This window comes from Punica granatum, chromosome 8 (assembly GCF_007655135.1).
Source record: "Punica granatum isolate Tunisia-2019 chromosome 8, ASM765513v2, whole genome shotgun sequence".
Lineage (NCBI taxonomy): Eukaryota > Viridiplantae > Streptophyta > Magnoliopsida > Myrtales > Lythraceae > Punica > Punica granatum.
The window spans coordinates 20,099,752-20,123,070 of NC_045134.1; the positions used below are offsets into that span (position 1 = coordinate 20,099,752).

At 36.9% G+C, this 23,319-nt stretch overlaps 2 protein-coding genes across 5 annotated transcripts; both read left to right on the top strand.

The window, feature by feature from the left end:
- Positions 1-8,840: 8,840 nt before the first annotated feature.
- Positions 8,841-13,706, top strand: LOC116189148 (DAR GTPase 3, chloroplastic). Of its 3 annotated transcripts, none has more exons than XM_031518690.1 (10): positions 8,841-9,245; positions 10,041-10,181; positions 10,452-10,568; positions 11,187-11,330; positions 11,414-11,500; positions 12,014-12,129; positions 12,303-12,484; positions 12,652-12,709; positions 13,164-13,311; positions 13,389-13,706. In XM_031518690.1, exons 1-9 carry the CDS (start codon positions 9,111-9,113, stop codon positions 13,282-13,284), a joined length of 1,101 nt encoding a protein of 366 aa, XP_031374550.1. In that variant the 5' UTR covers positions 8,841-9,110; the 3' UTR covers positions 13,285-13,311; positions 13,389-13,706. The 3 variants fall into 3 exon arrangements, with proteins under 3 accessions (XP_031374550.1, XP_031374552.1, XP_031374549.1); XM_031518692.1 differs by having other exon boundaries at positions 13,401-13,706; XM_031518689.1 differs by having other exon boundaries at positions 13,164-13,706.
- Positions 13,707-14,422: 716 nt separating this feature from the next.
- Positions 14,423-20,716, top strand: LOC116189113 (cystathionine beta-lyase, chloroplastic-like). 2 transcript variants are annotated; one of them, XM_031518646.1, is made up of 15 exons: positions 14,423-14,676; positions 15,386-15,443; positions 15,628-15,707; positions 17,627-17,795; positions 17,872-17,984; positions 18,106-18,176; positions 18,353-18,444; positions 18,538-18,625; positions 18,703-18,814; positions 19,003-19,099; positions 19,186-19,267; positions 19,573-19,690; positions 19,837-19,944; positions 20,034-20,136; positions 20,237-20,716. In XM_031518646.1, the coding sequence occupies exons 3-15, from the start codon at positions 15,684-15,686 to the stop codon at positions 20,410-20,412; spliced, it is 1,353 nt and encodes a 450-aa protein (XP_031374506.1). In that variant the 5' UTR covers positions 14,423-14,676; positions 15,386-15,443; positions 15,628-15,683; the 3' UTR covers positions 20,413-20,716. The 2 variants fall into 2 exon arrangements, with proteins under 2 accessions (XP_031374506.1, XP_031374505.1); XM_031518645.1 differs by having other exon boundaries at positions 15,628-15,648.
- The last annotated feature ends 2,603 nt before the right edge of the window (positions 20,717-23,319 follow it).

Here is a 23,319-nt window from a genome sequence, read left to right on the forward strand (position 1 = left end):
TATACTTAGTCTTTAATTATATTTGAAATTTGTAAGTACCTAATAATGGTTTATTTCATGATTTTAGCTATGATCCTATTTTGAAGGTTATTGATGAGAGATAAGAGGTTCAACTTCATAGGCCATTGCATGCTACTGCTTATTGCATGAATTCCAGTTGCATTTCTCTTCTGAATTTAGAGCTAATAAAGAAGTCATGCGTTTATTATTTAAGGTTATGGATATAATGCTATATGATGAAGAGAGGGATAGGATTGATTTACGACTTGATGAATTCAAACATGAAAGAAAGTTCTTTGGATTCTCATCTGCAAAGTCTATGAGGTTCAAGAAGACATCGGTAGATTGGTGGGAGTCATAATAGTAGTTTGATTCTTTTTTGCAATAATAATAGCTGTGAAAGTGATTTGATATTTTTATTTTGGCAGCTATCTTTTGAGTGTTGTGATAATTGGTGCAATGGAATAAGCTATGAAGTTTCTTTAGTGTGACTGCTCCTTTTTGTTGGTGGAAGAATGAAATAATATTTGCAAGTGATGTTTTGTCAAAGTATGGAGCGAAGCTATGTAATAGGCTGGTGGTGTTGCCGGAATTATGATTAATATAGCTCTTATACCTTTTGAAATGTGTAGTAGATGCAGAAATGACGCAATTGTTTTGTAAACTTATCGTCCATGAGCAATAATTCTTATTCTTGTTAGGGGTGAAACATAAGTTATGGTGTAAAACATGGTAATAAGTTTGTATATAAGTTTCTAGGGTTAATTTAGGACAAAATGGTCCCTGAAATATGCACCTCGGGACAAGTTCATCCCGGAAATTTAATCAGTGGACAAATAGGTCCGGACGTTGCAAACGTTTGGACGAATTGGTTCGGACATTGCAAACGTTTGGGCGATTTGGTCCTTCCGTCCGAAAACAGGAGAGGTCCCTGACGGATTACCTCTCACAGCTGAATTTGCCGTCCCTTGCTGTAAACCCCCAACCCCCCTCCCCTGCGAATTTCTTCTCGCCCCAATTGCCACAGATTGGAGCTTCTCTTCTCCGCCTTCTTCCCCAAAATGCGATGAAACCCTATGCTTCAAATTCTGGACAAAGCTTGAAATTCGATCAAGCTTCCTTCTGCAATTGATAGTTTCGTCGGTGAGTTCGAAAAGCTGCGCAAGGAGGTCAGTTCAGTTCGTTTTTGCCAACGTTGAGCTGATTTCAGCTCATCTCGAGCTGGAGATCCTGCGCGAGGAGTGCTTCTACATTGTAAGCTCAGTTCAGTTCAGTTGTAAGCTTGAGCTCATCTCAAGCTGGAGATCCTGCGGAGGGAACCTTCTTCATTAATATTGGGTTTTTTCCTGCTGCATTGTCGGGTCAGTTGAAATTCTAACTTGAAATTTTCAGGGGGGATTTCATTTATTTCTTCTTTTGTGTGTTGTAACCAGGCGGCACTATTTCCTGTACTTGGGGAGGGAATTGTTTGGGCATTCCTGCTGCAGAATGTGGCTTTTTGGACTGTGTTTGTTTAGTCGTAATGAGACGATGATAATTGTGGTTGTAGATGTTCTGGTGTAGGATTTGTATCTTACATTGCTGTAGGTTGAAAAGGTCTTGATTATGTTTCGTTCGTCTTATTTGGGTGGGGAATTTCTAGCAATGAAGGTGATGTTTACGTGTATGAAATCATTGATGCAATAACTATATGGTTACTTCAGAGGTAGTAACTTGTTGTAACTAGGAGTCGCATTTAAAGGCCATAATTTTTAGTAAAACAATGACTTCGAATATCCCAGTTCCGCACCAATCATTCAGATAGAGTGGATAAAATGTTTAACAAGATCTGAATAATTACTTCTAAAATAAGTTAAGAAAGTCCATTCATCGCCCTCATACATATAAAAAACAACGCAGCTAAGCACAAGCTGTATGATAAATAAAAGTGATGGGGTGGCACAATCGAATATATTGCCAAAAGTTTTTGCAAAGCTCTTCCAAATTTGGAAAATAATAATAATAAAAGTCAAGGTAATATACTCCCAGGTATTTTGCTTAAAAATATGTGATATACTTACCAACAATATATATATATATATATTTGTAATTAATTTGGTATTGAGTGAATTTACTACAAGTTGAAATCATTTACTTTTCATGTATGATAAAACCATTGTCAAAAGTAATTCACTTCCTAGCAGTTGATATTATAATATCCTTAGTTTCCTAAGGCACTTTGTTGTGAGGGGGTGCTTACGGTTGTGAACTTTTTATGATTATTAATTCGTTAACTAAAATTAGTAATTTTGTATCTTTTAGATTTTATAATTATTTTCTTATAAATAGTATTGATAATTGAGATCACCTCTATAAAATATTTTCAAGGAAGAGAAGGGGAATAACCCCGAGAAGATCCGGGAGACCCAGTGGGTGCAGTTGTTGATTTGCATTGCACATGGCTTCCAGGTCAGTTATACGATTGTTTGTTGAGAGATCTTGCCCTTTTATGCCGCTTGCCAATTATGAATGTGTGGTTTAGCATTTGCAATCAAATTATACTTTGTGTTTGGCATGAGGAGATGGATTTTTTAATTGGTTTTATGAAGGAATGATGATGAGGTATGTGAGGAAGAAAATATTGAAGGACATGATGTAGATGGGCAAGAGGATCATTTTTCAGTATGAAGGTACTGAGCATGTTGATTCAGAAGTTTAGTGGGATTCAGAATATATATTCAATGAGGATGCTGACGGTCATTTGGATGAAGAAGATGAGCATATTGGTGATGGATCAGATCCCGAAAATGGAGAGCATATAGTTGTGAGATTATCACCAACAACAGCGGATATGGTCATCTTTAGTGATGAAGATGAAGGCTATATTTCAGAAGAGTTAGTGGACAAATGTATCTCTGATGATGAGAAGAGTGAAGGGGAGTTCAGAAAGTACCCCGAGTTTGATGAGAATGCCACATTTGGGGAGGTTCAATTACAGTTACACATGTTATCCCCAAACTTAATTATGTTCAAGAAAGCTGTGACAAATTATAATATAGCAGTAGGAAGGGTATTCAAGTTTATGAAGAATGACAACGAAAGGGTTAGGGCAAAGTGTAGATCGGAAGGGTGCAAATGGGAGATCTTCTGTTCTTGGAGTAATGAGGTGAAAAACTTTCAAAGTAAAGAAGTTCGTGGAGCCACATATTTGTGCTAGGGGGTTCAAAAACAAGTAAGCTAATAAGAAGTGGTTGGCTACTCAGCTTGTTGATGAATTAAGGTCATACCAGACAATGTCAGCACATGATGCTTTTGAGTGGTTCAAGAGGTATAGAGGTATTCGTGTAGATGAACACATGTTATACAGAACAATGAGGTTGGCCAGAATAATTGTTGAGGGATTTGAAAAGTTGCAATATCAAAAATTGTATGACTACTGTGAGGAACTTAGGAGGCAGAATCCTAATTCTACGTTTGGTTTGCAAGTAAATAGACCTACTCTAGAGTTGCCACCAACATTTGATAGGCTATATATTTGCTTTAATGCAAATGCTCAAGGGTTTCAAGCAGGATGCATACCCCTCATTGGGCTGGATGAGTGTTTTCTAAAGGGGTACTACGGAGGACAGTTACTGTCTGCGGTTGCTCAAGATGGCAATCAACATTTCTATGTGATTGCAATAGCTGTTGTTGAGCAAGAAAGTAGGGATACATGGAGTTGGTTTTTGAAAAATTTGCTTGGGGATATTGGACAGTACAGTGACAATGGTTGGAACTTCATATCATATCAACAAAAGGTACCTATCAACCAAGCAACTCTAAATTTGTTAATATTAACTAAAACCAGAATTTTATTTGACAATATATATTCTTGCAGGGTTTGAAATTGGCTTTGGAGGAATTATGTCCTGGCGCTCCACATAGGAATTGTGTATTGCACATATGGAGGAACTTCTACAGCAAGTACAAGAACATGAAACTAACCAAGCAACTCTGGAAATGTACAAGAAGTACCACAATGGTGGAGTTTGATCAAAATATGATGATAATAAAGAGAATGAATGAGGATGCATGGGCATGGCTGAAAAGATTCAAGCCCGACGCTTGGAACAAAGTTGGATTTAGTGATTATCCTAAGAATGATAATCTACTAAACAATACTTATGAGCAGTTTAACTCGAAGATTGTGAAGTTTAGAGGTAAGCCAATCATTACGATGCTTGAAGAGATTAGATGTTATTTGATGGGGAAGATGAATAAACACAGATTGATGGCAAATAGTTTTGTGGGTCCAATTTGTCCAGTAGCACAAAGTAAGCTAGACAAGTGTAGAAAAGATAGTTCATATTGAACCCCTGAATAGGTTGGTGATGCAGTGGGTTACAAATTTCAAGTATGGAAAAGGCCCCAATGTAAGGTGGTAGATTTAGGTGCTGGGACTTGCAATTGTAGAATGTGATAGTTAATCGGGATACCATGTGCACATGCTATTGCTTGCATGGCTTACAATAATTTGGAACCCAAAAAGTATGTTCATTCATGGTATTCCACTGAACGATGGAGAGTCACTTATGTCCCATACATTGAACCAATTACTGGTGAAAATGACTGATACTACACTGAACTGCCACCAATTGAGCCAACTGCATTTAAAAGACCGTCTGGAAGGCCTAAGCAAAGGAGAAGGCAATCTGAGGGTGAGGCAAGCAGCTCATCCAAGGCAACAAGAAAGTATGATGAGACTCACTGCTCTAGATGTGGAAAGGCCGGGCACAATGTTAGGAGATGTACGAAAGAAGCCAATAATGATGCTCCAAATAAGAGGGGAAATAGAAGAACAACTAGGGGTTCTAATGCATCTGATTTACAGGTATACTAATTGTTTATTATGTTAACTATGATAAACTCAATTGGTTTTGTCTTATAAAAGCTCTTTTGCTGTTTTGGTAGGTTCAACCCCCATTAGGTCCCTTAGGCCCCTCAGGCCCCATTGTAGGGTCTCAAGACTCTATCATCCTCAGGTCTAGCGTATCTGTTTCAACTTCACATTCTTCTGCTTAGGTTGATTGAATATACTTGAAAATTGAAATTATTTTTACTTAGGGAAGCTAACATATAAAGCATGTCTTTATAGGTTCAAAGAAGGCCTTTTAGCTCTGGAATGAGGATACCAGCAAACCAAGGTCCCAATTGGAGGCCTCCAACACCATTTAATCCATCTCCAAGTCCAAGCACATTTCCATTCAGGTTACCTGCAGCAATGATGGGTAGAGGCAATTGGAGTACTCATACTTATAGACCCCCCTCCTATAAGGCCGAGAGTGCTTCCACAAGTTTCAACAGCTTCAGCGTCGACTTCCCATTCAAGCTCACCGCAAGGATCAAACACTATCAGTCAAAGATCTTGAGGAGTTAGTGGACATAACAGTTTTTACTGTTTTGATTGTAGTTTCACCGAATTAAATGTCAACATGACCTACAATAGTTGTATGTATATGGTTCTATATTCTGATGAAGAAGTTCATTTGGTTTTGTATTCTGTTGGAAAACTCTCTTTTGTTATGTATTCTATTGGAAGATAATCTTTTGTTAAGTTTTCTATTGGAAAAGTGAATTATGTTATGTATTCCATTGTAAAAGTCTCTTTTGTTATGTATTATTTTGGAAAAGTGAATTTTGTTATGTATTATGTTGGAAAAGTGAATTCTGTTATGTATTCTATTGAGAAAGTTCATTCTGTTATATATTATGTTGGAAAAGTTCATTCAGTTATGTATTATGTTAAAGAATTGCATTCTATTATGTATTCCATTGTAAAAGTCTCTTTTGTTATGTATTCTGTTGGAAAAGTGAATTCTGTTATGTATTCTATTAGAAAAGTGAATTATGTTATGTATTCTGTTGAGAAAGTTCATTCTGTTATGTACTCTGTTGGAAAAGTTCATTCGGTTATGTATTCTGTTGAAGAATTGCATCCTGTTATGTATTTTGTTGGAAAAGTAAATTATGTTATGTATTCTGTTGAATAGACAACAATAACTGAATGGACACTTAGAATAGGCAACAATAACAGAATGCCACAAGAATTGCTAAACATTGTATTATATTAGCAATAACAGAGTCATCTCAATACAAATTAGAATATCACAATCCTACAGTATCCCATTTACACGAGGAAACACGTTACAATATCCTAAGACAAACACAAACTAAGACTACAACAAGGATGAAAATCAAAATGCCACATGCAATCTTTAGCATTTTGTTTTCATGTTCATACAATTGAATTTTCTTCTTCATCTTCTTCATGAGCTTGTTATCTTCTCCAGTTCAGGGTCTTGCAGTCTGCTGCACTTCAAGCTGCTCCTCGTTATCAACCCATTCAAATTTTCCACAGGTAAGGTCGCTTCTTTTCCATAATGGACAACCAAGGAAACGCCTACCATAACTTTGTTTCTTGGTTGATGTTTGCAACAAGAGCTTCCTTCCACAACCACACAAATTGATTGATTCCTCAACCCATGAAGAAGCTGTGCACTTTTGGACATATTGCTTTGTCCCACTCCATTGGCTTCCCTCACCTCCCATAATTCTAGTAGCAAATTATCATCGGCAGCAAATTCTCCAACAACATATGCTCTAGCAAATTCAACAGCAAAGCAACAACAACCAACATATTTTCAGCAATTAATGTAGGTATCACCAAGGTCAGATCATTATCACTCGACAACTATGCGAGTATCGAAAAGTAGTATATTTTTACTGTTCAGGTAAGTATTTCAGAACATAAATGAGAAGCTGATGACGAACAACAAAATTTAGTTGCTCCCTAGTTCAGAGCAATTTGTGATACCTACATTAATTGCTGAGATAAAGAGAAACTCATGATTCAATAAAGATTCAAATCATCTTCTGGGGTAGAATTCTGTTATGTGACCAACTCATGATGTATGGAGCTCATGCAGTACAGAAAGAACAGGTGAGGATAATAAAAACCAAAACCAATCCAACGCATGGATAAACCAAAACCAATTCAGCAGCAGCAACTTCCCTAGCAGCAAATTCTCCATAAACTCTAGCCAATTCAACAGCAAAGCAACAAGACACAATTCAATCATACAAATCAAATGAACAAGCAAGATCGACAGCCCCAAAGTCCACACCTTTTTCGAGCAATTAACAACACAATTGCAAAATCTATGCAGCAACAATGGTTGTCCCTTAACTTCTAATCCACCCCACAAAAAGAAAGAAAACAAACTCATGATTGCACACTTCAATCAGGCCAACAATTCCTTTTCATTCCGCCTGCTTTCCTTTTAACCAAGAATCAAATTCCGATCACTGAGCTGGGGAACAAGCTCACTAAGCTTGTACCTGATGAACAACCTCATTCCTTTTCACACCCATCTCCGGAGTCAATCAGAACAAGCAGTACCTGATGAATCACTGAGCTGGGGAACGCAAGAGGAGCTGCCTGAATCCCAAATCAACGATCTTGAAACCTCCTCTGAGCTCGCTCTTGATTTCCTCAAGTCTTCTCGGAGGTCAAACTCATCGTTGCCCGACCTGAGCTGCTGTCTCCGATAGAACGTCGAGCCAGCAGTTCACAAAACCCTAAGCCCTACACAGCGACAGAACAGAAAACCAAGTAGCGGTGCCGATAAGTGATCAAACTCACCTTTGCCTGCCATTCTTGGAGCTCTGGGCCGCGAAGTTCCCAACTACTCACCAGCAGCAACCACAATTTCAACTTCTCATCGGAAACAACCACCAGCAACCATGATTTCACCTTCGGATCACGGACAACACATTCAATTGCAGAAAATCTTGATGTGGGTGGGGGAATTTGACGACTGAATCGGAAGAGAAGGCACCTCAATTAGGGTTTCATCGATTTGGGGCAATTTTGACCGGGAAATCGAGTTGAGCAGGGGGGCAAACGAAGTTCATCACGGCGTCTGGGGTTTCCGTCAGGGACTTGCGTTTTTTCGAACGTAAGGACCAATTCGTCCAAACGTTTGCAACGTTCGGACCAATTTGTCCACTAATTAAATTTCCGGGATGAACTTGTCCCGAGGTGCATATTTCAGGGACCATTTTGTCCATTTTGTCGTTAATTTATTATCGTTGCTTTATCAAAAATATGTTTTGTGTGAAGGTTGTTCTAAGTAGGGTTATTTATCATTAGAGGCACCATCCTTAAGTGATCATTATTTTTATTAATTTATATATTTTTCATAAAAATTAAAATAATAACTTTTGTAATTTTTTTTATAATTAAAATAATTTTTACTATAATAGTAATTTATATTTCTAATTAAAATAATTATTCTTTATTAATTATTTAATAATCGTTAAATAATAATTTACTGTAATTTTTTTATTAAGAGAATAATTTTATTAATTATTAAAATAATTATGCTTATTAATTTATTAAGATAGTAATTTATAATAATTATAATGAATAAAAATAACACTTTTTATTCATTATTATTAATAATGAAAATGTTAATAATTTTATTAGAATAATTACTTTTATTAATAATTAAAAATTTAATTTTCTTTAATTAAAATAATTATTTTATTAAAATAATTAGTTTTATTGATTATTTAAATTATTTATGTTTTATTATTTAAAAAATTGCCATCAAAGTTATCGGTTGTTAGTTTGGCATGATAGATATTTTTGTCTTTTTATTTGTATTTCTCTTCTTTTCAATTTTTATTCAAGCCAATTAAATTTGAGAATTATAATTTTTCAGTTTTATTATTCTCTTTAACTAAACAAATAAAATTTTATCAAAATTTTTATTTTATTATTTTTCTATTCGAATCCATATTTTATCTGAAGGTTTCAATCGGAGAAGAAAGACGAAGGCTACGCTTATTGCTTCTCTCCCCTATTCTCATTTCTGTCCCAACCTCATTGCTTTCCCCTCCTCCTCCCTCAACCGCCCACGGCCTCTTGCCCCCAGGCGCTGCTCCTCCGACAACCCGAACCTCATCTCCATATCCCGGCGGTCCTCGCCCCTTCTGCCTCTCCTCAGGCCTTCCTCGAGCCTCATCTCCACGTCTGTAAGCAGACATCCTGCTCCTCCGTCCTTCTCACCCAGAAGCTGAAGGAGAAGATGGCAGTTCAGCTCTCCGGCCTGTGGCTGCAGCACTGTCCTTTAATCCCCCTCGGCCGCCGGACGAAGCAACTCTGGCTCCCGACACCCTCCGCCTCCATGTCCTCCTTGTCGGCTCCCTCCTCCTCTATTCAGGCAAGCTCCCTCTCTCCTCTGTACCGTCACTTCTAGTTCCTGTTGAACTTCTTGTTTTTAGCCTCTACACGCAGTTTGGGAAGTTCTGCTTGTTGAAGAAAGCGCTAGCGTCTCCCTTTTTTATTTTTATAAATGGACTTTTAAGGGTAGTTCGCGGGGGGCGAGGAGAGGGGAAGTTGAGGGGATTTCACATGAGATAATCTTCTCTCAGATTTTGAAATGGGCAAGTGGTAAATGTGAGAGAATTACTGGAAATTCGGGAACCCAGTAGCTTGGCCGGCGCGGTATTCGTCCCGGTCCTCTGAAGATGGCATAACAATGCTACTTGTCCTAAGAAGATGGTTGAAGATGTCTCCCAATTCATTGTTTATTCACTTTCCGGGATATGAAATGGTTTTGAAATGGGGAAGTGGTAAATGTGAGTGTTTTATTGGAAATTCGGGAACCCAGTTGCTCGGCCGGCCCCGCATTCATCTCGGTCCTCTGAAGATGGCTTAACAATGCTAACCTGTCCTTGGAAGATGGTTTAAGATTTCTCCCAATTCATTGTTGTTTCACTTTCCCTGATAAAATCTTGAAACGAACGAATACATAAAGTGGGCAGCGTAGAATAATAGACATTACGTGGGACTTCTATTGCTATTGAAGCCCTTTTTTATATATTTTTTTGTTACCTTTGCTTTTGTTAACGGCCTCTTTCTCCTTACCATTTCCAAGTTTGCGAAAAAATTATCAAGGAGTTTGGGGTGTTAAGTGATGGTCAGAGCATGATTATGAGGGAAAATGCTTTTGCAGATAGTTGGCGGAAGGAATTCAGGTTGGCATGGACAGGGGAACGTTAATCTTGGTGGCGTGTCAGACTCCGAGCAAGAATTCAATTGGGTTGATCTGGATGCTGATCTTTATCACTGGACAAAGGGACTGCGTCCTGTTCAGGTATAACGAAAAATCCGTCACAGTAGGTTGTTGATCGATAGATGCAAGGCATGTGCATAAATTCTAATAAGTTTACCTAGGTGCAATAAATTTATGTGTGGATCCTATTTTCGATGATTCACTTATTAGTACTTTCAAATCATTTCACCAATGAATCATATCCATACTCCAATTGGCTGAATGAACTGATTGGGGATTCATTTGAACAGTGCTGTTCAAAGTAATGATTCGAGTGCTCATGTTTTTGGCCATATGCTGGCATTTTTGTAGTGGTACCCGGGTCACATTGCCAAGACAGAGAAGGAACTCAAAGAACAACTTAAGTTGATGGATGTTGTGATAGAGGTCCGAGATGCCAGAATTCCCATGTCCACAAGCCATCCACAGGTCAGTTCTGCTGTTTCAAGCCAAGAGAAAGAACATAACTGTGGTAATAGATGGTTCTCGTCCATCGCTCTTTTCTCTCTCTCTCTCTTTTAATTTTCTTTTTCTATGGATCCTCTGCTGACTCAAACATTGAAGAAACTGGCACAAGCAGAAAGCATCTATAGTAACTAGAAATGGCAGATATACACGAGTTGGCACTGTTTCTTGTGGATAGCTTTTGTGTGTAATCTTGGACATTTGTCTTTGGTTCTAGTGCATCTTATTTATGTACGTATCAATTTCGTGCATAATCGTGGACATTTTTTCTTAATTCTATTACATCTTATTTATGTCTCTTGAAAAGTTACTCTTGCCTCAATAGATATGTTGCAGATAATCAAGGACCTTCACTTTTTTTGTTCTTTTTTAATTACATTTAGCACTACCCCCAAATTAGGACAAGAAGGCTACCGCACCGTTTCACTATATATGAGTTATGGAGATTGAAATATGAGGTGTATACAGTTTTACAAAAGCTGTAATATTGGTTGTTTAAGCTGTTAAGTCAATGCAAATAACTGTTTTATTGATGTGTATACTCCAATTGTAATTTTTCTTCTGTTATGCTGACATGAATAGATGGACTTGTGGCTCGGTAATAGAAAAAGAATCTTAGTGTTAAATAGAGAAGACATGATATCCACGGCCGACCGCAATGCTTGGGCAAATTACTTTTCAAAGCAAGGAGTGAAGGTTGTCTTTTCGAACGGGCAATTGGGAATGGTACTTACTTGTCAAATGTCCCTGGGGGTAGAAACTTCTTTATTTTTCATTTTCCATTATTTATGATTTGTTTAATACCTCAGGGAACCATGAAGCTAGTCTGTCTTGCAAAAACACTTGCAGCAGGCGTAAATGTCAAAAGACGAGCAAGGGGTTTACTTCCTCGTCCTGTAGGTTTCTCTGAAACCTTTTTTAAGATAATAATTTGTCAATTTATGATGCTCTTCATCAAAGTGTTTATAATTCAATTGGAGAGGAATTGGTTGGGCTTTTCTAAATCAACAAAATGATTTAATGGGTCTGATCTGACTTATATTTGAATATAATTTATCAGTCAGCTAGTAGGGTAATTCGCTAAATCGTCTAATCAGCAAACTTGACAAGCCAGAAAGGAAGTTACAGGTTTTCAGCTTAAGCTTTTGATCAATTGATCTCCAGCCATTCTGTCCAGTGGTTAGTTCCAATTACTTGCCATGCAACATTTGCAATGTAAACCATCCTCACATTCTTAAGCTGCAGTAGAATATTGGACTTATGCACAGTTTCTTGGTGATTTTGTATAATTGTGGTTTATTAATTGCCAAAAAGGTGCCATAGTTCCATCAGAATAAAGCAGTCCAGGAAACTTCAGTGAGCAGAGCAGCTGCTTTCATGCTTACATCATCGCATTTTGTTGCCAACAGGTCCGTGCTGGAATAGTTGGGTACCCAAATGTCGGGAAATCTTCTTTGATTAATCGTTTGCTGAAGCGAAGAATGTGTCCAGCTGCTCCTAGACCTGGTGTTACGAGAGAACTAAAGTATTTGTCTTATCATTTTCTCTTTGAAATATAAATCAAATATTTGAACATTAGCTTCAAATAGATAGAGATTCAAAGTCAATTATAGTCCTCCAAAGTCCATATGATCAATGATGTTAACAATAGTGTTGATATTATTTTCTGGTTTGATTTCATCGTCTTTACTCTACAAGATGGGTGAGATTTGGGAAGGATCTTGAGTTGCTCGACTCTCCGGGAATAATCCCTATGAGGATCAGCGACCAGTCTGCTGCTATAAAACTTGCCATATGTGATGACATCGGAGAGAGATCCTATGATGTTACTGATGTGGCAGCAGTTCTCATACGGATTCTCTCGAGGCTTCCTGCAGCGGGTAATTCAATATGGCCCTGTTTTCTGAACGAGTAACCAATGCAAGATAATAATCTTTGGCTATGTTTCTACTTTCTTATCTTGAGATGTATAATGAGTGTTTTACTTGACCCAGAGCACTGTTGCATCATAATCCATTTGCTTGAATATGTCTTCTGTTATTTCCAGGTTTGAGTGTCCTTCAGAAGCGCTACAAGATCGATGCTGATGGTCATTCTGGACATGTGTAAGTCGATTTTCCTAAGGCAAACTTATTTTCATCAATGGCCTGATGACAAATGAGATAATAGTTAAGCCCGTGTCTTGAGGGACGATTTGGGAAAAAGTCCTAAGGAAAACTGAGAAAAGATATGTAAGGTGCCAGCAGCTGCTTCGGTACAATCAAAATATTGTACAATGAAATACAAATTATAATTTCGTGCAATTATGTTTCCATTTCTATTCACCAGTGTATCTAATAGGCTACTAGTGTCATAGTACATTTCGACAGGTGTTTTCTGATCAAATCTTATTCCTATCCGACTGAATTTAAGAATAAAGGAACCTAAATTTATTGCTCGCGCCAGAAACGAGTCACCAGAGTCATTTTGGAGCCTAAGAAAGGTCTCTTATCGAAGTTTTTGTTGCTTTATCTATAAATGTTGGACTAATCCATTCTCTTGATGTCTGATGTATTGCAGATTTGTTCAGAAGGTTGCTCTGAACCTCTTCAATGGGGATACACACCAAGCAGCTTTCCGCATTCTGACAGATTTTCGTAAAGGAAAGTTTGGTTGGATTGCACTGGAGAGACCTCGTTGAAATCATCAACATCCCATCTCCTTAAATGTAAATGATTTGTGGTTCCCGACACTTCTCAACGATCGGGACTCCTACCTATCGCGAATAACTGAAATATTTTGCAGGGACTCATGAAGCTTTTCTAAGATAAGGAAAAGAGGAGAATGTTAAGATCATGAAAGAGCGGTGCTGGGCACTGAATTAGCCATAATTGATGTGGAGCCCTGCGCCTGCCATAGTTATACGGATTTTCGGCTCGATTTATCATGATACCGAGGGAAACTCGAATTTTTAGAGGAAGTAGTCGGAGGAAGGAGCCGATCAGGTGTCACCCTTTGAAGGAATCGAGCTTGTATTGTATCGGTATAGCTGTAATGCTAAGATAACAGTGTTATACACGCACACATATGTATATATATGTCCCTTTCAAGTCTTACGGTGTATCTTCCATACTCTACTGTTTTTTTTTTTTTCCTTCCTGAATAATGCATATTATTATTAATAAGGATCAACTACATAAGTATTAGTTTGGATACCCTTCAAAAGTATAAAGCGACTAAAAATTTGACTTTGCGCTAAATTGGCCAAGTCATGTGCAAAGGTATTATCTGACCAGGAATAAAGGATAAAAAGCGGGCTAGAAGGATTATGGAGGTGTGGTTTTGGATGATTGTTTTACAAATTTGTATGATATAGTCTTTCGTAACCCTTATTATACCAATTTGTATAATAACCCTTTCCCTTATCTGAACAAGCTCTTAAGATCATATTTACTTTCAGGTCGCAGAAGGCTCCGGCAATTGAATCATAAAAAAAAAAACTGAATTTACTATTTCGCTCTTGAATTGGTCGGCAAAATGCATGGAGGACTACTTAATACACTAATAAATTGTTGTTCGACAAGTCAAGTTAAGCGGTAAACATAATCGAAAGCAATGATTTGGACAGTAAAAGCAGTATTCGAGTTGGCTCCCGAGCCCGAAAGCAATCTGAGCTTGCCTGAGGGCTTAGGATTAGTAAAAGGGAATTGTTGAAACCGTAACCGTTATTTCAGTTCTGCTGACGTAGTCTTGCAAAAATAATTACAATAAATTGCAAAACAACCCCTGACAAAAAGTACAAACATTGCAAATAAGCCCCTCCTCCATTCTTCCAATCGGCTGCTCCCGCTTGCCCGCCTGCCTGCCTGCCTGCCTGCTGCTAGATAGATACTTCCTTTACCGTCCGGCCGACCACCAGAGTCGAATCCGGCGTCAGTCCATCTGGAAGGATAGGAAGAAGAAGAAGAAGAAGCATTCACGACAGAGAAGCTCGGAAGCATATTCACAACAGGGCTTGTCTGCTACCCTCGCCCTCTCTGTCCAATCGGTTTTCCCTTGCAAATCCAATCCTCGGCAGAAACACGTTCCTCAGGTAAGCAGCAGCGACTTTGATTACTTGCTTTTCCTTCCGTTCTTTGCTATCCAAATGACATTGAACTGAATCATAGAAATTATGCCCATACGTCTGACATCTAATTTAATCTATGCGTAAGAAGTTCATACAACATTGGAAATGAGGGCTTACAAAAATTTTCATCTTTCTTTTCTGTTACGGGTTACATATATCCTTAAGAACTTCATAGAGCATTTGAAAAGACGGCTTTTTGGAAAAAAAAATATTCATTTTTTTTTTGGGATCTACTGTTAAGTGATATACCCTGAGCCCATATCAACATTGCCCATATCATCAATATGAGAAATCTAAGATTTGTTGGATTACCATCTTCAACTGTTCTTATTAAATAAAATTCTTATGCCCAAGTTTTTTGCATTGTAACTGAAAGTTGCCATAGATTCTTACATATGAATGAAAAAATGTACACAAAATCTCAGATTATTAAGTGAAATAGCATACCTATGTCATACCCCCTGATTGTTCTGAGCTGTTAAGGGACGCTTTCTAAGCTTACATATGAAGGCTTTGCTTTCCTCTGTTATCTATGTTGTCAATACATTATCCTGTGAAAGCAAATTATTGTCCTCTTCTATTTACAATTTGTACTCATCTGTTGTTAAATATTAATATACACTTCTTGAGGCACAGAGGCTAACTTTGCCTTCCCTCTTGACCTGCTTCGTAGGGTTTGTATGATGTCATTGTCAATGGGGATCAAAATTATTGGGACAACTGAACACCAGGTGACTATACCTCTGTCCCTCGACCAGATGCACTTTTTTTATTTTTTTCAAACTGTTCGCCATATGACTGCTGCCTGCGCTATCCTGTGTTTGAGCTATACTAATGGAATGAGCTCAGCTTTATGTTGAAACAGCTTTTCATTTTGGTTTCTTACTTTACGCTTCCATTAATCTTTGTCTTCAGGTGCTGGCATATGTTTCAGAGGTATGTGAGATTGTACTTCCTCAAGTTAGTCGATCATGAAACTCTTAACATTCAATCAGGTATTGTCTAACATCATACTCCAAATCTTTGTTATCTTTGGCTGGGGGACACACGTAATGAACTGAAACTGAAAAATATAGGTATTGAAGTACTTGGTGAATAAACGAATAAGCGAGTTTGCTCCAAGGCTTGAAAGCAATTGCGCATGCGTGAGGGCTAGTTTTAATTTAAGAAAACATAATCTCGTGCAATAGTAATTTGAAGGCACGTTTGAAAAATAATTTAGGACTGACTAAAACATTATAAAGTAATGTTATTAGCGTACCATTTGTAGATTGATTAAGATAATGTCTTTTTTCCAATTATTACTTGATATTTTGGTCTGTTGTTCATGTTCAACGTTTATTCTGTTGGCTGTTGGAAAAGATGTCATTGTCGAGTTGAATAAAATTAGCCAGTCTTCAGAACGAACATTGAATGGAAAAGATTTAGATGTGATTTGAATTTGGTGAGTAGAAGAAAATGGGCAGTTTTTTGTCTACTGGGGAACTTTACTTCCCAGATATTGGAGCTTTGATTAAAGTTATACTGCTGCACCAATAAGAAAAAGAAAAAGGAATCATGTGCTTACCATTAATCTGTATCAAAGTGAAATCATAAAGACGTGTGAAAAATTACCTCATCTATTCGTTAATTGTTTATTTGACCCTCATATATTTAATTTGTTAATTGTTTCTATGTACGCCTTCCATGCATAGCGCGGGTATCCTCTAGCTTCTTATAAGTTATCCTTTGTTGTCCTTTTCATGCATATTAAATTTGTCTGAAGTGTTGGACATTCATTAGATGCCAATGTGATTGTGATAAGATAGAATAATCCATTGATAGAGTCGCCCCCCATGTAAGGGAGATTTCATATTCGCAAAGATAAGAACTTAAAACTTTATGATGCATTTTTCCTTCTGTTATGAAGAAACAATTAAGAACAATGTTGAATCTACAAATCACGAAATCGCCGGCTATGTAAATGCACAAACTCTGGTATTCATAAAATTCGTCTTAAAGTTGTATGAAGGAGCTTATACAGTCATTTACTTGCTCTGTGATGTCCCTTCTCATTGTGTATTGTTCCTTTCCTGCATTATATTAGTAGTTAGATGTGAGAGGTTGGGTCGGTTTAGTTTGAGAAGCAAAAACAATAACTTGCTCCTACTTGCACATAGATCGATATTTAGACTTTGTACTCTGCAAGATGCATCCACTTTATTGCAGACCTCGTCCCCTTTAATCACCAAGCAACTCCCTAGCCAAAAACCAGATAACCCATTAGACAACATTCCTGTAAATTGGATGGTTGATCCAGATAGTAATCGAAAAGAAGATTGTTAAGCTTGCGTTTGGTTTTCGAATTGGATAAGTGATCTAACTCAACTTGATTTTGTGCAATGATTATAAGTGTTGACAAATATATTGATATGTGAGAATATATATATATGTATGTCTATATAAGATGTGAAAGTAGATGAGAAATTTATTATTAAAAAACTGATTTTAAAAGTGGTTAGGGAAAAGTATGAGTGTGAAAGTATTATTAAATAGGAAGTTTAAAAATGGTTAGAAAAAAATATGGGTGAGAGTATTATTAAATGGAAGAGAAAGACAAAACAATAATGATTATATTGTTGAGTTTGGAGAAGAATAGAGTTGAGTTAAGTTGAGTTGGAGCAATTGCACTGACGATGCAAACTTGTGGGCTATATTGTCCCATCAGGTTTTTATTTCCAGAATAACACTGCAGTGTCCCATCAATTATTATTATTATTTTTAACTCTTTTAGTAAATTCCTTATTAGTAGCTAGCTGCTGCCACCCGATTGTCCGCTGTTCTTTTTCCGCTGCTTGCAGAATCTGGTTGAGGTTATGGTATGTGGTCGAATGTTCCTGGATATTGATTCTGATTCTATTGGGTGCTTGTGCAGGACTTCAGGCTCGCTAAGCCCCCGTCAAGTTTCCAGTTCAAGAAGGAAGTGAATTTTGTGGGAAAGAGGTTGCTGTTGTTTAAGAAACTTGTACCAAACTGTTCCAAGGACAGAGAGATGGATGTGAGCACTTCTGCTTTGGCAGACGGTGTAGCTGAATGTGTAAATGGTCAGTCTTTATATTTCTGTGTCCCGCTTGTATTTGAGCTTCTGTTCATTGGTTAGCTTACATGTAGTTTTTGCAGATGTTGATGTGAAGGAGCCGAGCATATCAACGCTTTTGATGAATTTTGAGAGTAAGTTTGATCCTTATGGTGCTATCAGTACGCCACTTTACCAGACAGCTACATTCAAGCAGGTACATATGTTGAAATAAAGCATAATATGGTTGCAGCTTTGGCAATAGTAAAGGTTAGTCTTACTTGGTTGCTTATTATAACTCAGACTTCCTCATATGTTCCTGGTGATTTATGTAGTAGCCTTCAGCAACAGAAAATGGTCCGTACGATTACACCAGAAGTGGGAATCCCACTAGAGATGCTCTTGAAAGGTGTGATTTTGCTTATCTTCTTACATAATGCTTATGGTCCTCTCAATTTCGAGCCTACTTGTCTCTCTCTGTCCCCTTCTCAGTTGCTTATTGCTGTAGTGTCATACACTTCCTTTTTCATTTTCTGGATTTTATTTTCTTTATATGTTGACACTGTTTTTTGAAATAATTCCCAGCCTCCTAGCAAAGCTTGACAAGGCAGATCGTGCATTTTGCTTCACAAGTGGGATGGCTGCTTTAGCTGCTGTCACCCATCTTCTTGGAGCAGGTTCTCTGCTTCAAACAACTCATTGGGCAAACTTACTTTAAGTTTAGCCAACTCAATATTTTCTGTAGTAATAGTTATAAAACATTGCTTCAGGTGAAGAGATCGTTGCAGGAGATGATATTTATGGTGGCTCTGATCGATTATTGTCACAAGTAACTCCTAAAACTGGCATAGTGGTGAAGTTAGTATTTGGTTTCCATTTTTCTCGTTACTTTTTGGTCATTGAACTACATGCTGATGACATTCATGGTGTTGCAGACGGGTAAATACAAGTGACCTAGATGAGGTTGCTTCTGCTATTGGTCCTAAGACCAAACTTGTGTGGATAGAAAGCCCCACCAACCCGAGAATACAAATTTCTGATATTCGTGTAGGCAATCTTGCTCTTGTTCTTATTACCTGTATGGCGTCCTGGAATGAAAGAAAACGTGATTTTATGACTTTATAATTAATTAGCATATTACCATTTCAGTTGTTAAGTTTGTTTTGCCAAACGGGCCATTACTTCTTTCCGATGGTCGCAGCCACAGTCTCTAATGACAAATACTTTACCTCCAGAAAATTGCAGAAATTGCTCATGCGTGGGGTGCACTTCTTTTGGTGGATAATAGTATAATGTCGCCCGTCTTATCACAGCCTCTGCAACTGGGGGCAGGTGCCAAGAATATCACTTTTGATGTGGTTGAAATTTATTTAATCTGCAATAATGCTATTTCACTCTGTCTTTCGGCATACTTGCAGATATTGTCATGCATTCTGCTACTAAATTCATATCTGGGCATAGTGATGTCATGGCTGGTGTGCTTGCAGTGAAAGGAGAGAGGTATGATTCCTATAACATACTTGGATAATGTGAAATCTAAACCGTTTATGCTCTGATAACATTACTTCAGGAAGAGGAATGTTTTAAGTATATTGGTTTCCAGATAATGGCCTTATTCTGTGAATCCATTTTAACGTGGTGGTCTTTATCTCATGCTAGCTGTGCCGGTACTCGTCCTTGTATTCCTTCTTTTCATTGAAATGATCTTGCTTCCCAAGATGTGCAGAACATTATCATTCAGCTCAATTTGGCTGGTGAATATCTTCACGTTGTCGTGACTTCTCTGTTTTCCGAGAAACCTCCAGCTTGGCGAAACAAATATACTTCCTGCAAAACGCAGAAGGCTCTGGTTTGGCTCCATTCGACTGTTGGATCTGCCTACGAGGTATCAAGACTATGGCATTGCGCATTGAAAAGCAGCAGGTCATTTTCTACATGAAACACATTGTTATTTCGTTTATATATATACATATATATATATATATATATTTTGTAATATATGTATTGTTACCCTCACAGAGATGTTTGGCCTCTAGTCTTGAAACTGGTGCTCTCTATTTTTCTTTCAGGAGAATGCACAGAAGATAGCTGAATTTCTATCTTCCCATCCGCTAGTGAAAAAAGTAAATTATGCTGGTCTTCCCAATCATCCTGGCCGGTCGTTACACTATTCTCAGGTTCCTGCACTTGTCGCTTAATCATAACAAGATGCTCGTACATCCAATATAACCTTTCCAATAAAAAGTAATGAGGTTTATATATGCAGGCTAAAGGTGCAGGGTCCGTACTGAGCTTCTTAACAGGATCAGTGCCACTCTCAAAGCATATTGTGGAGACTACCAAGTACTTCAGCATAACTGTCAGCTTTGGTAAGAGCTTATAATATTTGTTCGTAGTCGGTACAACTAAAATAAAATAAACCTTTCATTTTGGCTTTCATGGCATGAGATTTGATTTCTTCATCGGCAGGGAGTGTGAAGTCTCTCATAAGCATGCCCTGCTTCATGTCCCATGCAAGCATACCGGCTGCAGTCCGTGAGGCTAGAGGCTTGACGGAAGACCTCATTCGAATTTCCGTTGGGATTGAGAATGTTGATGATCTGATTTCTGACTTGGACAATGCCCTCAGTACAGGGCCGTTATAGTTGCTGCCCATGGACTTCCTGTCCTGTCCATGTTACGGAACCCCACTCTCACATTCCCTGTTCAGAGTTGGTCTTGCACTTCTGATTGTTATAGACGATGATTTGTCCCCTTCACGGTGGGAATTCGCATTTCGTAATGTAATTTATCTTAATATTTTTGGTCTTAGCAAACTGGGTAGAGCAGTTTCAGCAGGAAATGGTATGCACTCGGGATTTTGAGATATTCACACAACATTCTAATGTTACAATAAACAATCGGGTCGACATATAGATTTTCTATGCGAAAGGCTAATTTAAGTCCTCAGCCTTTACTTTCCTTTTATTTTGTAACATAAGCAAATTTTTGGGTTGAATCTTGTTTTGAACCTTTTGCATTCGGTTCCCTGTTTGGTCATTTGATCATTCGTCAATTGAAAAAAGCAATTTCGGCATATTTCATATAATTAAAATGATAAATGATCTTTTATTTTTTTAAAAAGAAAATTATAAATAGAAAAATATAATATCTTTTTTTTTTGAAAAGAACTTGAAGGGAAGTGGGAGGATTATATTTCATTCGTGATTGCCGGAGAGAGGGGGTCTCTAGGAGGGTGTCCTTTTCCCTTAATTTAAGGATCCCTAGATTAGACGAGAAGGGAGGCCAATCAGATCACTCTCTTCCTCAACCCCTGTGAGGAATTTCCTTTTATATTTTTATTTTTAAAAATGATTTTCCATTCAAACAAAAATGCCGCATCAGCATTTTTCTATTAAAAAAAAAAAAGAGGGACAAGGATCAAAAGTGAAGCCTATGGAAAAGGTGGAGGACAAGATGCAACCCAAAAATGTTTAGGATGAAATACAAAAGGGTTGATGATTAAAATTATCTAATGATATGGCATAACATATATTTTAAGAGAGAACAATCATGTAATATATATATATACACATATATTTACACTTATATAAATACACAAAAGCAGGGTTAAGATTGGTTACATAGCCTCAAGACGCTCGATTTCTAAATGAAATGTTTTCGGATCTTTTAATTTTTATGTTAATTTTTAACAAAAATGACTTTGTTTTAATTTTTAAAAGATATTTTATAATAGGATCCAACTTTCTTATTTTTAAAATTTAATAATAGTTTTTAATAAATATGAGTTTTAAAATCTTTAAAAGATATTTTACGATGAGATCTGAATTGGACATAGTATCTATCTAATTTTCTAACGGGAGATTGTTCGTTTTACAGTAATTAATAAATCACAAACTTTCAAATTTGAATTTAAAAAATTGAATGAATTTTTCTTTATTATATATATTGATATACTAAGTATTTTTGGAACTTTTTGAGAAAAATTTATACTATACATAGTATTTGATAATCTTGAACTTTTATTCAAAATAAAATTAATATATAATTATATAGATATTAACAATAAATACATATTTATACATTCGATATAAATATATTAAAATAAATATATATATTTCTTTCTATAATATATTTGTTGTGCGGGTATGATTTGTTACTTCCTTTATTGGTCAAATTCAATTAATATAAGTGCTAATATGGTATATTTTAATTGACTATAAATTATGCTTATTAACGGTTTAAAACACAAGTAAAAATATATAATAAAATTGATAAAAAGAAAAAAAAAGATCACATGCAATGCACGGACTTTACGTCTAGTGTATACACACATGTAGATACTTAGCAAGAGCTAGAAAACTTTTAATTTTTTTAAGAATTCTTTAATTGTATATTATTACATATAAATAATACGGACAAATATCTAAAATATATTGAAGATGCCACAAATAAATATAGTAAAGGTGTGAATATATTGATAATACTAGTTTATTTTGTTTCTTCCTCTTGGCCTTCTAAGGAGCGCATGCAAAGCGTCTGAATTTATTGATAAAGTTCATACACAACGTCTGAAATCTGAATGTATTGACAAATTTCAAGTTGACGAACCATCATTCACTCAGTATATGAACAAAAAGAGTATTACCATTTCCTCCTATTGCCATCTCTCTTAGAGTGTTATCATTTCCAGCTCTTTGGGTGGAAAAAGTTTGACGGCCTTTTTATCATTTATTTTTGTTTACAGGTGATACAGTACATTGCAAAGGTCTAAAAACCTACTTATATAATAAAAATTGGCAAAAAGAATGAATCTTGAGATGCTCGTGTGCGTTGCACGACTGATTGGATGCTCGGTTCTATTTCGTCTATGAACAACGATAGCGACCAATCAGGGCAAATTATTGCAACCCGAAGTTCTCATATGGCTTTGCTTGTCATCATTGAGGTTTTAGATCAGCTCTTTGATATAAATTCCGCAAATTGATACATATACTGCATGAGTCTTATTGTGAAGTGTTTAGATGCAGAACTCTCAGGGCGTGAAGAATAATCTTCCTGTGAAGTCCACGATGCATACCTGGTTCGAGAGGAACAGGTTGGATGAACCCGAAAAATGCACGTGGTCGCGTTGTCCCCGGGCATGACTATCTTCACGCCCTCAGGCAACTCAACTTTTCCAATGATATCAGCCGTCCTCATATGGAATTGAGGCATGTAATTTGAAAAGAAAGCAGTGTGCCTCCCGCATTCATCATGTCATTTTGGGAAATACTATAATCCCAATCCAATAGCTATCTAAACAAAATTATTTTGTTTATGAGTTATTTTGTTCAATCTAATTGCTGTATTTTAAGAGAAGTGATAAGAATTCCCTCCGAATAAAAGAGGGTGTACTGGAATGATTACACCTTGATAACTAAAAAAAATTACAGATTCGATACTTGTTCTGAGATTATGCGTACCATTTATTAGTTATTATAATTTTATTTTATTGTATAATAAGTCCATAGGCATGAGTTGATACGAAAATTGAACTTTTATTTTATATT

Excerpts from the sequence above, each read along its gene's own strand:
- LOC116189148 (XM_031518689.1), top strand. The coding sequence starts at position 9,111 with ATGGCAGTTCAGCTCTCCGGCCTGTGGCTGCAGCACTGTCCTTTAATC. Across the intron at positions 9,246-10,040 it reads CTCCCTCCTCCTCTATTCAG|ATAGTTGGCGGAAGGAATTC; the intron begins GCAAGCTCCCTC and ends ATGCTTTTGCAG. Across the intron at positions 11,501-12,013 it reads GGGGTTTACTTCCTCGTCCT|GTCCGTGCTGGAATAGTTGG; the intron begins GTAGGTTTCTCT and ends TGTTGCCAACAG.
- LOC116189113 (XM_031518645.1), top strand. The coding sequence starts at position 15,393 with ATGATGTCATTGTCAATGGGGATCAAAATTATTGGGACAACTGAACAC. Across the intron at positions 18,177-18,352 it reads ACTAGAGATGCTCTTGAAAG|CCTCCTAGCAAAGCTTGACA; the intron begins GTGTGATTTTGC and ends AATAATTCCCAG. Across the intron at positions 19,100-19,185 it reads GCCTCTGCAACTGGGGGCAG|ATATTGTCATGCATTCTGCT; the intron begins GTGCCAAGAATA and ends GCATACTTGCAG.